The sequence below is a fragment of the Harpia harpyja genome, chromosome 13 (assembly GCF_026419915.1).
Source record: "Harpia harpyja isolate bHarHar1 chromosome 13, bHarHar1 primary haplotype, whole genome shotgun sequence".
In the NCBI taxonomy this organism is placed as follows: domain Eukaryota; kingdom Metazoa; phylum Chordata; class Aves; order Accipitriformes; family Accipitridae; genus Harpia; species Harpia harpyja.
Genome location: NC_068952.1, coordinates 1 through 16,739, shown reverse-complemented (window position 1 = coordinate 16,739; position 16,739 = coordinate 1). Strand labels below are relative to the sequence as shown.

Below are 16,739 nucleotides of genomic sequence, written 5' to 3'. Positions count from 1 at the left end.
CGTGGGGGACATCGGCAACGTGGGGACGTGGGGACATTGGAGATGGGGAGAAGGGGACACGGGGTGACACGGGGGACGTTGGAGACACGGGGGGGACGTGGGGGAGATGGGGACATGGGGGGGACACGGGAGGTATGGGGACGTGGGGGACATGGGGGACCGTGATGGGGATGTGGGGGACACATGGGGACAAGGGGATGAGACATGGGGGGGCACTGGGGACATGTGGGGTGACATGGGGAACGTGGGTGGGCACGTGGGGGACACAGGGCAGTGTTGGGGACATGGGGGGGGTGTGCGGGGTCACGGGGGGACATGGAGGGGGGCACAGGGTGGCCTTGGGGACACCGGGGGATGGTGGCACCACGGAGATGGGGGGACAACACACTGGGGGGGGACACGGGGGGGTGTCCCCAAACCAAACTCCCCACACGGAGCAGCAACAACCACAATTTATTGTACACCGGGGGGGGGGGATGGGGACACCTGGGTCCCCATAGAATGGAGGGGGGGGCCCCTTTTTTGGGGGGCGGGCAAAGGGTCTCCCTGAGTAGTGGGGGGGGGGGCCATGAGGTGAGTTTTGGGGGACCCCACCCCAGGCAAGGGTCTTTGGGGGGGGGACTGGTGTGTCCCCCTCCTAAGGGTGGCACCGAGCTGAGGGGGGGGCCCTGAGGTCTGAGGGGGGGGGGAGTCCTTCAATTGGGGGGGGGAGACCTCGTGTTTTGGGGTGTCCCCAGAGCCCCCCCCAACTTTTGGGGTGTCTCCCCTTCCCGGGGGAGGGGGATTTGGGGGAGGTCATGGGGTTTTGGGGTGTTCCTGAGGGGTGGCCTCAATTTTGGGGGGTTCGGTACAGGGCTACCCCCAGGGGGGCCCAGTTTGGGGGTCCCCTATTTGGGGGTGCAGCCTAGGGATTCCCCAGGGGGTACCCCACTTTTTGCCCCCCCATTCCAGGTACCCAGGGGGGACACCCCCACTTTTGGGCCCCCCCTATACCCCAGGGGGGACACGACCCCCATACCTAATGCCCCAGAGGGGACCCCCATTTTGGACTGCCTCATTTTGGGGGTCCCCCCCTTCCAGATACCCCAAAGGGGACCCCCATTCCATATACCCTGGACCCCCCAATTCTAGAGTCCCCCATACCCCATGGGAGGGACACCCCCCCCTACATTTGAGCCCCTCTTCTGGATACCCCAAGGTGGGGGGAACCCCACTGTTGGGCTGCCCCATTTGGGGGACCAAAACAGGGGTCCCCCCCAGTCCAGATACCCCAGAGAGGGGACCCCCAATTTTAGCCCCCCATACCCCAAAGTGGGGCACTCCCACTTTTGGGGCCCCCCATTCCAGATAACCCAAGGGAGGGACCCCCCCACTTTTGAGTCCCCTCCTGTACCCCAAGGTGGGGAACCCCCCCACTTTTGACCCCCCCCCCATTCCATATACTCTACGGGGGGTCCCCACTTTTGAGCCCCCCCCATACCCCAGGGTGAGGAACCCACAACTTTTGAGGACCCCCCCCCATACCCCAAGGTAGTGTACCCCCACTTTTACCCCCCCCCCCAAATTTGGGGTGCCCCCCATCACAGCAAACAGCAAGTACCGGACCGTACCCCCCCCCCAGGCGCACTAGCCGGATCCAAATCGGGGGGTAAGGTCCCGGGGGGTCCCCAAATATTCAATTCCTCGAAGACCCCCGTCTCGATCAGCTCCTCCTGCCAGGGGATGGGGACGGTCCCCGAGGCGAAGGTGTCACACAACGCCGCGTCCCCCTCGTCCAGCTCCACCCCCCGCACCGAGGAGAAGGCCCCCACGTCCCCCAGATCCTTGGCGTACACCCGACGGGGGTCCGGGACGAAAGGGGGGGGCACCAGACCTGGGAGGGAGGGGGTGTGCAATGAAGTGGGGGAAGCCCCCTCCCCGGTATCGCTTGATGGCCATCCCATAGTTCCTGGTACCCCTCAATAATTAATTCCTGGTACCCCCCCAATAATTAATTCTTGGTACCCCCCGGTATCCCCCCAGTAGCCCCCCATCACCTCAGGTTCCCCCCATAATCCCAGGGACCCACTTCTGGAGCACCCAAAGGTCACCGGAGACCCCGTTGTTGGACACCCAACACCCATTGGGACCCAATTCCGTGAGCACCCAACGCCCGTTGGAGACTCCGTCGTTGGACACCCAACGTCCACGGGGCACCCCAATTCTGGGGCACCCAACGCTCAACGGAGACCCATTTCCGTGAGCACCCAACACCCGTTGGGACCTATTTCTTGGGCACCCAACGCCCACTGGAGACCCATTGCTGGGACATCCAATGCCCACTGTATTCCCCATTTCTTGAGCACCCAACACCCATTGGGACCCTCTTCCAGGAGCACCCGATGTCCGCTGGAGACCTATTTTTGAAGCCCCCAACGCCCGTCGTAGACCCCGTTTCTAGACACCCAACGACCATTGGGACCCGTTTCTAGGACTCCCAACACCCATCGTAGACCCCATTGCTGGAGCACCCAACACCCATTGGGACCCTCTTCCATGAGCGCCCAACGCCCATTGAAGACTCATTTTTGAAGCCCCCAACGCCCATCGTAGACCCCATTTCTAGACACCCAACGACCATCGGGACTCATTTCTTGACCACCCGACGCCCGCCAGCACCCCGTTCCCACACCCCCCCCCCCACCGACCCCCCCGTTTTGTCCCCGTGGGGGTTACCTGCCTCGAGGCGCCCCCAGTTGATGGCGGCGAAGAGGGGGTGCGCCTTGAGTTGGGCGCAGTCGTTCTCCCGGAAGCCGAGGCGGGCGCTGGAGTCCTTGGCCAGCAGACCCTCGCAGGCGGCCCGCGCCGCCGGGCTGAACCGGTCCGAGTAGCTGACGGGGTCGTGTAGGATGCGCCGTGTCACCTCCTTGTTCTCCACCTGTGGGGACGGGGGGGGTCCTGGGTGGTCCTGGGGGTTCTTGGGGGTTCCTGGTAGCCCTGGGATGTTACTTGGGGAGTTCCTGGTGTTCCTTGAGGGGTTCTGGGGGCTACTGGGAGCCCTGGGATGTTACTTGGGGAGTTTGGGGGAGTTCCTGGTGGTTTCTGGGAGGTTCCTGGGGGGTCCTGGAGGTTCCTGGAAGCTCTGGGATGTTACCTGGGGAGTTTCTGATGGTCCTTGAGGGGTTCTGGTGGTCCTTGAGAAGTTTGGGGGGCTACTGGTAGCCCTGGGATGTTACTTGTGGGGTTCCTGGTGGTCTTTGAGGATTTCTGGTGGTTCCTGAGGGGTTCTGGGGGCTACTGGTAGCCCTGGGATGTTACTTAGGGAGTTTCGGGGGGTTCCTGGGGGTCCTGGGGGGTCCTGAAAGCTCTGGGATGTTACCTGGGGAATTCTGGGGGGTTCTGGTGGTTCCTGAGGGGTTCTGGGAGTTACTGGAAGCACTGGGGTGTTACATGGGGAGTTCCTGGGGATTCCTGGGATTATTGGGAGTTACTGGGCACCTTCTCCCCCCGCCTGCGGAAGGGTCCCTTGGCCTCCAGCATCTCGTAGAGGGTCACCCCCAGCGTGAAGTAGTCGACGGCCCAGTCGTACTCCTCATCCCGCAGCACCTCCGGTGCCATGAACCCTGCGGGACCCAGGCGTCCAGGGGACCCAGGTGTCCGGGGGGGTCCCAGGCGACCGGGGGGACCCAGGAGACCGGGGGGACCCAGGCGACCCAGGCATCCAGGAGAGGAGCAGGGATGAGGGACCCACACCCTCCTGCCACCCAATGCCCCCCCCCCCCCCATGCGTCCGTCCCCCTCCCCATAGGTGGGGTCCCCATGTCTCTGTGCCACCTCCTGTGTCCCTCCGGGTCTCCAAGATCCATGTCCCCCCCATACCCAGGGTCCCCCCCCCATGTCCCCATGTCTCTTGACTCTCCCATGTCCCCCCGTGTCCCCTACCTGGGGTCCCAGCGTATCCGCGGGTTTTGGTCTGTCCCTCCTTGAGCTCCACGGCCAAACCCATGTCGGACAGACGGACATGGCCTGCCCACACCAGTAACCACCAGTAACCACCAGTAACACCTCCCCAGGAACCCATGCCAGTCCCCCTGCCTGCACCAGTATCACCAGTAACACCCCAGGAACCCCCCCAGGAACCCTCCTAGTCCCCAAATGTCCCCATGTCCACCAACATCCCCGATGTCCCCCATGTTCCCCCAGTGTCCCCACGTCCCCCGATGTCCCTGATGTCCCCTCAACCCCAATGTCCCTGACATGTCCCCCACCTCCCCATGCCCCCCATCCCCTAATGTCCCCATATCCCCCAATGTCCCCATGTCCCCATATCACCCAATATCCCCAGCGTCCCGTGTCCCCCCCGTCTCAACGTCACCGGCGTCATCGAGGAGGACGTTCTCGGGCTTGAGGTCACGGTAGACGATGCGGTGCTGGTGCAGGTGCTCCAGCCCCAGCAGGATCTGGGCGGTGTAAAACACGGCCCGCGGCTCGGGGAACCCGGGGTTGTCCTCGTCCACGTTGTACACGTGGTACCTGACATGCCAAGAACACGCTAAGCACACGCCAGCACTTGGGGACATGCTGGGGACGCGGCTTGGGGAACCAGGGTTGATCTCATCCACATTGCATGTGTGGTACCTCCACATGCTGAGGACATGCTAAGGACACACCAGCACCGGGGGACATGGTATGGAGAACCCAGGGTTGGCCTTGTCCTCACTGCATGCATATGGCACATGCTAAGGACATGCCAGACATGGTAGGCGTCTCCAGCAGCAACACGCGTGGCACATGCCAAGCACACGCTTACCGCAGGTCGCCGCCGTTCATGAGTGTCATGACGAGGCAGAGGTCGGTCTTGGTCTGGAAGGCGCAGGCCAGCGAGACGATGAAGCGACTGTGCACCCGCGCCAGGATCCGCTTCTCCACCAGCGCCGCCTGCACATGCCAAGCACACGCCAAGGGCACGCAGCTCGCGACGGTCCAGCCCACGGCCAAAGACACACCGAGGACATGCAGGTGGCACACACCAAGGGAAACACGGGTGGCACATGCCAAGGACATGCAGGTGGCACTTGCCAAGGATACGTGGGTGGTGCACACCAAGCACACGCCAAGGAGACGTGCCACATGCCAAACGCATATGGGTGGCACACGCCAAGCACACACAGACTGTGCACTCCACGCTACGCACACGCATGTCTCTTGGCTGCGGGAGCCCGCCTGAAACGGGGTGGCCTAAAGCATGTTGTTCACCTGCACATGCCAAGCGCATGCCAAGCACACATGAAGGTACGTGCCAAGCACACGCGCGTCCCCATGGGCTGTGGATCTCTCAGCATCCTTGGATGGTCTAAAGCACCTTCCCCACCTGCGTGCCCCGTGCACACATCAAGCACATGCCAAGCACATGCCAAAATACAGACAGGCAGAGATAATCGGGAAGATGCCAAAGGAGGCGGGAAGGAACAGAGAGGCCAAAAAGGGGGGAAAAAAAGAAGGAAAAGAGGGATGAGGGGAGGTGGAGGGGACAGAGGGGTGGACAGAGGAACAGGTGAGGGGACAGAGGGACGGCCGAGGGGACGGGCGGCCATCACCCCCCACCCTATGTCCCACGGGGCTCCCCACCTCGTAGCCCTGGCGCTTCTTGAGACGCTTCTTGTTGAGGCGCTTGTTGGCGTACATCTTGCCAGGTGGCGCGGCGCTGGCAGGCGCAGACCTCACCGAAGCCACCCTTACCCAGCACCCTGAAGTCGACAAAGGCTTCGGCGCTCACCGCCTGCTCCTCCAGCCACTTGAACTGCACGAAGCGCCCAAACTCCGGTGACGCTCGGTACGGGGTCCAGGCCACCGCCTCCAGGTGGGCCAGCAACTCCCGTCGCGCTTGCCCAAAGTCCTCGGCGGAGGTGGTGGCGCCTGTAGGGAGAGAAGGTGGCATGGCCGCTCTTGGGGGGATGTTGTAGCGCCCATCAGGAGGCAGTATGGCTGCTATTGGGGGTGTCATGGCCGCCACCACTATCATGGCCACCATTGGGAGTGTCACGGCCACCGACAGGGGCATCGTGGCCACCATCGGGGGTGTCATGGCTACCAACAGGGTCATCATGGCTGCTAAGAGTGGTGTTGAGACCACCATTGGGGTATCATGGGCAACTTTGGGGGTGTCATGGCCGCCAATGGAGGTGTCATGGTGGTCATCACTGTCACGGCCACCAACAGGGGCATCGTGGCCACTATTTGGGGTGTCATGGCCACCAATAGGGGTGTCAAGACAGCTGTTGGGGGTATCACGGCCAACTTTCGGGGTGTCATGGCCGCCAATGGAGGTGTCATGGTGGTCATCACTGTCACGGCCACCAACAGGGGCATCGTGGCCACCAATAGGGGTGTTAAGACCACCATTGGGGGTATCACGAACTTCGTTGGCAGTATCACGGCCTCCACTGGGGTATCATGACCTCCATCGGAAGTGTCATGGCCACTACTGGAAGTATCATGGCCACCATCGGGGCTGCCATGGCCACCCTCACTATCTTGGCCAGCGTTGGAGGTATCATGGCTTCCATTGTCAGTATCATGGCCTCCAGTGGAGGTGTCACGGCTGCCGTCACTACCATGGCCACCGCTGGAGGTGTCATGGCCGCCATTAGAGGTGTCATGGCCGCTTTTGGAGGTGTCATGGCTGCCATCATTATCATGGCCACCATCGGAGGTCTCGTGGCCACCATTGGAGGCCTCATGGCCACCATCACTATCATGGCCGCCACTGGAGGTGTCATGGCCGCCATCCCTGTCACGGCCTCCACCGGAAGCGCCACGGCCGCCATTGGAGGCCTCGCGTCCGCCATCGCTGTCATGGCTGCCGCTGTGGGCGGAGCCTCACCTGTGGGCGTGGCCGTGGCGGCGGCGCTGAGGAAGCGGCAGTGCTCGGCCCCGCCCTCGGTGAAGAACCGCCTCCTCAGGGCGGCGGCCGCCCCGCTTCGCTCCGCCTCCTCGCACCGCTCGTAGGCCTCCAGCTCCGCCCACAGCGCCCCCGCCGCGGCCAATCCCGGCGCCCCTTCCAGGAACCGCTGGAACAGCAGCTTCCCGATTGGCTGCTCCACGCACTGCCACCGGAAGGAAGCGTCCTCCCCGGCGCGGGCCGCCCCCCGCCCGCCGGCGCCGTCCCGTCCCCCTCCGCCGCCGTCTTGTCCCCCGCGGGCGCCATCTTGTCCCCCTCCGCCGCCGCCAGCCGCCGCCGCCTTGAGCGCCGTGGGTGCCGCCGGGCGGGTGCCCCCCACCCAAGCGGGCGCGCAGGGCCTCGCACTGGGTGATGTGGGGCAGGCGGAGGCGGGCGCGCTGCCGGCGGTCCCGGCCCGACGCTCCCGGACCGCCGCGGGCCGACACGTAGGCCGAGTTGGCCACCACCGTCTCCAGGCCGCCGATGTCCATGGCTGCGGGGAGCGGGGGGGGGTGAGGCCTCGTGCGACGCACGGGAGGGGGGGGGGGGGGGAGAGCTGAGCCCTCGTGCGAAGCACGAGGATGGGGATCTGCCCCCCCCCCCCCCCCCGGGATTAACCCCGCCCCGGGCAAGGTCACAGCTCTTAAAGGGCCGGCGCGCTATAATTAGCGGGTAAGCGGCTCAGCGGGGCTCGTGCCTAAGCCGCTTTCACGGCCCGTGGCACAAGAGCCCCCCCCCCATATCCCAAGTGCACTGGGGCCGTAGGGCATGATGGGAAGGGTGGTCCATCTCCCCCAGGCCGAGAACGGTGCTGCTGCAAAGGATTCTGGGAGACACCCCCCCCCAATGTGGCGGCTCCCACTGTCCTCTGCAGCAAAGGATGCTGGGAAGGAGGGGGTGGGAGGGGGAGGAGCATGGGAGGAGAGGGACCCAGGAGACCCCCCCCCCAGGGGACCCAGGTGGTGGGAGCCCCCCCCAGGGGACCCAGGCATCAGGGACCGCCCCCCAAGGGGACCCAGGTGTTGGGACCCCCCACCCCAGGGGACCCAGGCGTTGGGACCCCCCCCCCGGGACCCAGGTGTCAGGACCCCCCCCAGGGGACCCAGGCATCAGGGACCCCCCCACACAAGGGTACCCAAGCATCAGGGACCCCCCCACCCCAGGGGACCCAGTCATTGGGACCCCCCCAGGGGACCCAGGCATCAGGGACCCCCCCACAGGGGACCCAGGTGTCAGGACCCCCCCCAGGGGACCCAAGCATCAGGGACCCCCACCCAGGGGACCCAGGTGTTGGGACCCCCCCCCCCACTCCCAGGGCACCCAGATGTCCAGGAGACCCTCACCCCTTGACCCCCCCCCCAGAGGACCCAGGCATCGGGACCCCCCACCCCCAGTGGCACCCAGGCCCCCAGGATCCCCCCACCCCAGGACCCCCCACCCTGGGACCCCCACCCGGGACCCCCCCACCGTCCAGCCTCACCTGCGCAGCTCCCCTTGCCCGCGGCGGTTCCCGGTGGCCCCGGGGTGGGATTAGCCCCGCCCGGGGATTAACCAAATCCCCCGGGGGCGGTCGGGACCGGAGGGGGGGGGGACACGACCCCCCCCTCACCCCCCCCCTCACCATTGACCCCAAGGCACCCGGGACCCCCCCCCAATTTACCATGGGGGGGGAGACACCCCCCACCATTGACCCCAAGGGACCCAGGCACCCGGGACTCGTGTCCCCCCCCAATTTACTATGGGGGGGGGGACACCCAGGCATCCGGCCCCCCCCATCTGTCCCCAGGGGACCCGGGGGGGGGCCCGGGGGGGGCTGTTGGCTGCCGCTGCCCGGCGGGGACGAGCCGTTACCGGGGAGCTGGGAGCGCTCGGCCGGGCACGCCTGGGTCCGTGTCCCCCCCCGGACGCCTGGGTGCCCCCCCCGGACGCCCCCCCCTTGGTCGCCTGGGTCCCCCGGGCGCCTGGGTGTGTGTCCCCCCCCTTGGTGGGGGGGGTGGGTGTCTCAGGAGGGACCCAGGCATCCGGTTATCCTCCCCCCCCCTCAACTCCTGGGGGGGGGCAGTGATATTTCCCAGTCTGGCTGGACCAGTCTGACCAGTTTGGGACTGGGGGAACTGGGAGCGGGGCAGGGGCGGCCGCATTCCTCGGGGGGGGGCCCATAGCGCTCGGACGCCCGGGAGGGGGGGTCTTCTCCCCACATCCTTGACCCCGGGTGACCTTCCCCTCTAGGCCACGCCCCCTCTTTGGCCACGCCCCTTCATGAATAAGCAGGCAAGGAGAGAAACCCGGGTGGTCGGAGAGCACCCAGTTCCCATCCCCAGTGCTCCCAGTAATCTCCCAGTAACCACCCCCCAGTGCTCCCAGTAGCCCCCCCCCGTGCTGCCAGTTACCCTTCAGGGCTCCCACTTATCCCCCAGTAACCCCCTAGTGCTCCCAGTAACACCCCCCCACAGGGCTCCCAGTAACGCCCCCCAGCAATATCCCAGCACTCCTAGTTACACCCCCACCGAATTCCCAGTTATCCCCAAGGCTCCCAGTAACCCCCCTCGAGGGCTCCCAGTTACCCCGCAAGTCTCCACATTCCTCCCCCAGTGCTCCCAGTTACCCCCCCCAATATTCCCAGTATCCCCAGTACCCTTCCAGCTCCCCCCTGCCCACGTTGCTCTGTGCCCCCCTCCCTGCGTGGGTCCTTTAAGAGCCCCCCCCCTCAAACCCCCTGTCCCCAAATCTCTCTCAATGGGGGACGGTGGGAATAGCCGCGGGACGCTCCGCCCCCCTCATTAGCATAGCGGCGGGGCGAGGGGGAATTCAGACTGTTCTGTTCGCCTAGGGGGCGTGGCAAGGCGCGGGGGGCGTGGCGCGGCGGCTTTAGAAGGCGCTATTAGCATAAGGGGCGTGGCGCGGCGGCTTTAGAAAGCTCTATTAGCATAAGGGGGCGTGGCGCGGCGGGCTTTTAGGGGGCGTGGCGAGGCGCCGGGGGGGCGGAGCTCCGAGTCTATATTAGGCGATGAGGCGGCGGCAGCGGGGAGTCGCGGGTTCGAGTCCCGGCGCGGGCGGAGCGGAGCGATACCGGGAGCGACACCGGGGTGAGTAGCGGGGGCCGGGGGGGGGATCGCGGCGGAGCCCCCCACATGGCTCGGGACAAGGAAAAGCGAAGCTGCGGGCAGAGGTTGGCCGAGTGGCGGGCCTTCGTGTGGGACCCACGGAGCCGCCAGTTCCTGGGCAGAACAGGCACCAGTTGGGGTAAGTCTGGGGGCAGAGGGGGGGTTGCTGGGAACACCCCCCCCCACCCCCAGTTTGGGGGGGTTAAAATGGGGGGAACCATCCCTGGGGTGCAGTGGGAGGTTGCAGGGGTAACCTTCTATAGGGGTGCACTTGGGGGGACCCCGCAATAGCATGTAACTGAGGGTGCCCCCCATATGGGTGCAACTGGGGGGTATTCGGACCCCCCCCCCATAGAGGTGCAAAGGGAAGGGTTGCATGGGGACGCCCTGTATGGGTTCAATGGAGATGGGGGGGGATGCATAGGGGACCCCCCCCATATGGGTGCAATAGCAGGGTGAGTTGCATAGGGACCCCCCCCCATACAGATGCAATTGGGGGGGGGACTTACATAGGGGGCCCCCAATATGGATGCGATATGATGGGGTTGCATAGGGACCCCCCCCCCCCCATAGATGCAGTTGGGGGGGGTCCATAAGGACGCCCCGTTTGGGTGGAGTGGGGGGGTCGCATAGGTAACCCCCAGTACGGGTGCAGCGGGAGGGGACTGTATATGTGCCCCCCCCCCCGGGGTTGCAACAGGAGGGAGTTGTATAGGGACCCCCCCCATATGGGTGCAATGGGAGGGGGTTATATTGGGCCCCCACATATGGGTTGCAATGCGGGGGGATTACATGGGGATCCCCCCCATATGGATGCAATTGGGGGGGGCTGCCTAGAGACACCCCCCCAGAAAGGACATTTGCTTAGACCTCCCCGTATGTGTGCAACTTGGGGGGGGGTGTTGCATAGGGACCCCCCCCATTGGGTTGCAATTGGGGGGATCCCCACTTTTAAGGCTGGGTTTTTTGGGGGGGGAGATATTTACAGATGGACCCCATACGGGTGCAATGGGAGGGGGCTGCATAGAGAGCCCCCCCTTTTGGGGGTGCAAGGGGAGATGGGCCTACAGGCCCCCCAAAACGAGGCTGTAATTTGGTGGGGGGGGCAGATTGGGGTCCCAAGGGGGGCAGTTTGGGGGGGGGGGCAGGGGGTGGGTTGTGCCTCCCCCCCCACATCTGTCGCGCTGTGGCTACAAAAGTAGGTCATGGTCGGAGTTGGGGGATGGGAGTGACGGGGACCCCCCCGGGGGGGGAGATGACCAGATGGACACCCCCCCCCATGCCCAGGGACCCCCCCCCCCCAATTTGCAGACAGACAGATGGGGAACCCCGTGGCCCAGGGACCCCCCCGCCTTTGCAGGGACAGATGGCTCTGATGGGGATTTAGGGGTTGGGGGGGGCTTAGGGGTCTTGGGGGGAATTTGGGGGGCTCCGCGGGCATTTGGAGTGCAGTGGGGGCACTTGAGGGGTGCAGAAGGGATGTTGGGGGGGATTTGGGGGTGTCCAAAAGGTTGGGGGGGGGCAGGAGTGAGTTTGATATTGGGGGGAATGAAGGGGATTTGGGGACTGGTGCAGGGGGTGGGTTTGGGGGATCCAGGGGACGGTTTGGGGGGGCTCAGGGTTGGTTTGGAGGGTATTTTGGGGAGGGTGTCAGTGCAGTTTTGGGGGGACGTGGAGGCGTTTTGGGGGTGTTTGTGCTTCTGGGGGTGGTTTTGGGGGGTTATTTGATGTTATTGGGGCAATTTCATGGGTGTTTGGGGGCTCTGAGAGCAGATTGGGAGGTCAGGGGAGTCTGGGGGGTATTTGATGTCATCAGAGCACTTTTGGGGGGGGTCTCTAGGGGCTCGGGGCAGTTTAGGGGGGTATTTGAAGTGTACAGGGCAATTTTTCAGGGTATTTGGTGTCATTGGGGCAATTTCTTGGGTATTTGGGGGGCTCCGAGGCAGTTTTCAGGGGTATTTAGAGGGTTCAGGGCAGTTCAGGGGGGGTATTTGATGTCATCGGAGCACTTTTGGGGGTATTTGAGGTGTTAAGGGAGCTTTGGGGGGTTATTTGATGTCATCAGGGCAGTATTTGGGGATCCTTAGGGCTCAGGGGCAGTTTTGGGGGGTATTTGGTGGGGTTCAGGGCAGTTTCGGGGGGGTATTTGGTGATATTGGAGCAGTTTGGGGAGGTATTTGGGGCTCTGGGGCAGCTTGGGGGGCATTTAGAGGCTTGAGGGCAGTTTTGGGGGCTATTTGATGTCATTGGCATAGGTTTGGGGGGATTTGGGGTTCGACGGGCATTTTGGGGGGGGCTGTTTGATGTTATCGGGGCAGTTTGGGTGAGTGTTTCTTGTTCTGGGGGCAGTTTGGGGTTATTTGATGTTATTGGTGAAATTTGGGGGGGTCATTGGGGCTCTGGGGGCACTTTGGGGGGTATTTGATGTTATTGAGGCACCACTTTTGGGGGGCTCTGGGGGCAGTTTTTGGGGCGGCATTTAAAGGCTTCAGGCAGTTTTAGGGGGTATTTGATGTCATCGGGGCAGTTTGGGGGGGGGGGGGGTATTTGTGTTGAGGGGGCACATAGGGGGATAATTACCCCCCCGCCTGATCCTGCTCTTCAAAGGTGTTTATTTTGGGGGTGATGGACAATTTTGGGGTGTGTTTAAACCCCAAGGAGGGGGCATTTGGGGGAGGGGTATCTGACTCCAGGGGGGGTATTTGCCCCGGGGGGGCAATTGGGGGGGTATTTACCCCCTATTTTACCCCCCCCAGGCCTGATCCTGCTCTTCTACCTGGTCTTCTATGGGTTCCTGGCCGGGCTCTTTGCTCTCACCATGTGGGTGATGCTGCAGAGCGTCGACCCCCACGTCCCCAAGTACCAGGACCGGCTCGCCACCCCCGGTGCGCACGAGGGGGGGGCCCTCGCACGAGGGTTTGCACGAGGGCACGTGCGAGGGATCCCTCGCACGAGGGACCTCGGGTGGGGACGGTAATGGGGGGTGATGAAAGGGGGAGGGGGTGTGATGGCCGACCTCATCATCCCCAGTGTGCACTGGCCCCTTGCACGAGGGGCCCCTACACGAGGGTTTGCACGAGGGACGCTTTGCACGAGGGACCTCAAATGGGGCCTCGTGGTGGAGAGTGTCGGAGGGGGGCGGTTGTGCAATGGGCGGCCTCACCGCCCCCAGTATGGCCCTCGCACGAGGGTTCACGAGGGCTTGCACAAGGGTCCTTACGTGGAACCTTGCACTGGGGGGCATTGCACAGGGGAGGGTGTGTAATGGGTGGCTTCCCCCGCCCCTAACACCCCCTTCGCACGGGGGCTTGCACGAGGGCCCCCTGTTGTGTGTTGCACAGCTGTTGTGCTTTGCACGGCTGTCACATGTGAAGTGTGCAAGCCCAGCGTAATCCTCGTGCAAGGGGGGGCTGTGCGATGCGCGGTCCTCGTGCACGGCCCCTCCGTCCTTGTGTGCTCCTCATGCCAGGTGTGCGCGAGACTCGTGCGAGCCCGTTGCATTCCCAGGGTGCTCCTTTTGCACGCTGCCTGCTCGTGGCGATAGGTGTGCGAGCAGCATGCGAAGCATGGGGGGGGTGGGAGTGGCGTGCACGACGCGTGCAAGCCCTCGTGCGAGGCACGCGGCCCCCGTGCAAGCGGCATGCACGGGGTTTGCAAGGTGCATCCTCGTGCGAGGCGTGTCGTCGTGCAGGGATGATGATCCGCCCCGCGCACGGAGGGGCTGGACGTCACCTTCAACGTCACCCAGAGCCAGACCTGGCGTCACTACGTCCGCGCCCTGCACCAGTTCCTCGAGCGTGAGTGTACTGGGAGGGGACTGGGGCAAACTGGGAGGGACCTGGGAGGGGACCAGAAGGTGCTGGGACAGACTGAGGTGGCACTGGAATGGACTGCGTTGTACTGGGAGGGCCCTTGTCTATAGTGGGAGGCACTGGATGATCATGGTCCATACTAGGAAGGTCCTAGTCCTTACTGGGACGTACTGGGGCCAGCACTGGGGTCACCCTAGTCCACACTGGGAGAGACGGGGGGGGCCTGAGTCCATACTGGGAGGCCCTTGGCAGCACTGGGAAGGCCCTAGTCCATACTGGGAGAGCCCTAGTCCATACTGGGAGGCACTGGGCAGCACTGGGAGGGCCCATGTCTACACTGGAAGGGCCCAAATCCATACTGGGAGGACCCTAGTCCATACTGGGAGGGCCCAAATCCATACTGGGAGGACTGTAGTCCATACTGGGTGACACTGGGAGGGCCCTAATGCATACTGGGAAGCCCCTGGCTGACATCGGGAGGCGTTGGGCAGGCTCTAGTCCGTACTGGGCGGGCACTGGGGGGCACTGGTGCCGGTGCCGGTGCGAGCGGGTGCTGGGCGCAGCGTACAACGACAGCGTGCAGGCCGCCCGCAACGCCGCCTGCGTCCCCGGCCGCTACAAACGAGCAGACGGACGACAGCGTCCCCAACTACCCCAAACGCGCCTGTCGCTTCAAACCGCTCCCTGCTGGGACCCTGCGCCGGGCTGGCGCCCGCTGACGACTACGGCTACGGCGTCGGCCAGCCCTGCGTCCTCCTCAAGGTCAACCGGGTGAGCTGGGGGCACTGGGAGGCACTGGGAGCACTGGGGACGGTGCCTGCGGCATTGCATTGCATAGCGCTGGAGTGCATCGCGTGGGACTGGGAGGCGCTGGCAGCGCTGGGACGTTGCCTGCGGCATTTCATTGCATAGCGCTGGAGTACATTGCATTGGACTGGGAGGCACTGGGAATCGCTGGGAGGCACTGGGAGCACTGGGGACAGTGCCTGCGGCATTGCATTGCATAGCGCTGGAGTGCATTGCATTGGACTGGGAGGCACTGGGAATCGCTGGGAGGCACTGGGAGCACTGGGGGACAGTGCCTGCGGCATTGCATTGGACTGGGAGGCACTGGGAATCGCTGGGAGGCACTGGGAGCACTGGGGACAGTGCCTGCAGCATTGCATTGCATAGTGCTGCAGTGCATTGCATGGGACTGGGAGGCGCTGGGATGGTGCCTGTGGCATTGCATTGCATAGCACTGGAGTGCATCGCATGGGACTGGGAGCACTGGGACAGTGCCTGCAGCATTGCATTGTGGTGATTGGCAATGCATTGAATGGCACTGGAGCACTGGGACAGTGTCTGTGGCATTGCATTGCATAGCACTGGAGTGCATTGCGTTGGACTGGGAGCACTGGGGTAGTGCCTGGTGCAATGCCTGGTGGTGCTTGGCAATGCACTGAATGGCACTGGGAGGCACTGGGAGCACTGGGACAGTGCCTGCGGCATTGTACTGCATAGCACTGGAGTGCATTGCATTGGACTGGGAGGCACTGGGAGCACTGGGAGGCCCCCGGTGTGTTGCTTACTGCAGTGCCTTGCTTTGGTGCTGGGCTGTACTAGGCTGTACTGGGCTGTACTGGGAGCACTGGGAGGCCCCGTTAACCCTTTGCCTCCCGCAGGTCATCAACTTCTTCCCGGGGAGGAACAAGAGCATCAACGTGATCTGTGCCGCAAAGGTGACACCAGTGTCACCCCCCCGTGTCACCCCCCCGTGTCACCCCCATGTCCCCTGTCACCTCCAGTGTCTCCCCAGTGTGCCCTCATGTCACCTCCAGTGTCCCCAGTGTCACCTGTATTGTCCCTGTCCCCCTGTACTGCCCCGTGTGTCCCCTGTGTCACCTCCCGTGTCTCCCATGTGTCCCCAGGTCCCCCCCATGTCACCTCCAGTGTCCCCCCCATGTCCCCGTCACCTCCAGTGTCTCATCCCATCTCACCCCAGTGTCCCTGTCACCCCGTATGTCTCCAGTGTCCCCCACGTGTCCCCCAGTCCTTCCAGTGTCCCACATGTCCCCTGTGTCACCCCTAGTGTTCCTGTCCCCCCCCATATCTCCATGTCACCTCCAGTATGTCCCCAGTGTCCCCCTTCGTCACCTCCAGTGTCCCCCATCTGTTCCTGTGTCACCTATAGTGTCCCCATCTGTGTCCCCCCGTGTCATCTGTGTCCCCATGTCACCTTGGGTGTGTCCCCCCAATGCCCCCCCCCTCACATCAGTGTCCCCAAATGTCCCCAATGTCCCCCCCTCACTCTCTCTTGTCTTTCCCCAGCGGCCCCGAGTGAAGGGCGACCTGGTAAGGGGGGGTGTCCCCCTGTAGCATCCCCCAAACCTGCTAGTTTTACCCCAAAATCTTGCTGGGTGCCCCAAAATAGGCTAGATTCACTCCAAAATGCTGCTGGGTGCCCCAAAATAGGCTAGTTTCACCCAAAATCCTGCTGGGTGGCCCAAGTATGTGCTAATTTCACCCCAAATTTTGCTTGCTTTATGCCAAAATAGGCTAGATTCACCCCCAAATGCTGCTGGGTGTCCCAAAATCTGCGAGTTTCACCCCCAAATCCTGCTGGATGTCCCAAAATAGATTCACCCCCAAAATCCTGCTAGATGCCCCAAAATCTGCTGGATTCACCCCAAAATCCCACTGGGTGCCAGAAAACACCCCAAATCCTGCTGGATACCCAAAAATGTGCTGGTTTCACCCCAAAATCTTGCTGCATGTCCCAGATTAGGTTAAAATCACCCCCAAATGCTGCTGGGTGCCCCAAAATCTGCTAGTTTCACCCCAAATCCTGCTGGGTGCTCCAAAAAAGGCTAGTTTCACCCCCAAAACCTGCTGGGTTTATCCCCAAATGTGCTAGATTCACCC

General features: G+C 63.5%; 2 protein-coding genes across 2 annotated transcripts; one reads left to right on the top strand and one right to left on the bottom strand.

Moving 5' to 3' along the window:
• Positions 1-1,559: 1,559 nt before the first annotated feature.
• LOC128150521 (rhodopsin kinase GRK1-like) lies at positions 1,560-8,523 on the bottom strand. Its single transcript, XM_052806766.1, is given in 11 exon segments — positions 1,560-1,873; positions 2,716-2,917; positions 3,478-3,602; positions 3,922-4,005; positions 4,355-4,512; positions 4,790-4,917; positions 5,608-5,670; positions 5,672-5,895; positions 6,863-7,215; positions 7,217-7,412; positions 8,400-8,523. Coding segments are annotated over 10 exon segments (1,824 nt in total). The 5' UTR covers positions 7,411-7,412; positions 8,400-8,523; the 3' UTR covers positions 1,560-1,580.
• A 1,410-nt stretch (positions 8,524-9,933) lies between these two features.
• Positions 9,934-16,733, top strand: ATP1B2 (ATPase Na+/K+ transporting subunit beta 2). The gene is given in 9 exon segments (XM_052806645.1): positions 9,934-10,162; positions 12,780-12,908; positions 13,715-13,728; positions 13,730-13,820; positions 14,399-14,454; positions 14,456-14,509; positions 14,511-14,606; positions 15,500-15,556; positions 16,146-16,733. Coding segments are annotated over 9 exon segments (657 nt in total). The 5' UTR covers positions 9,934-10,050; the 3' UTR covers positions 16,194-16,733.
• Positions 16,734-16,739: the final 6 nt, after the last annotated feature.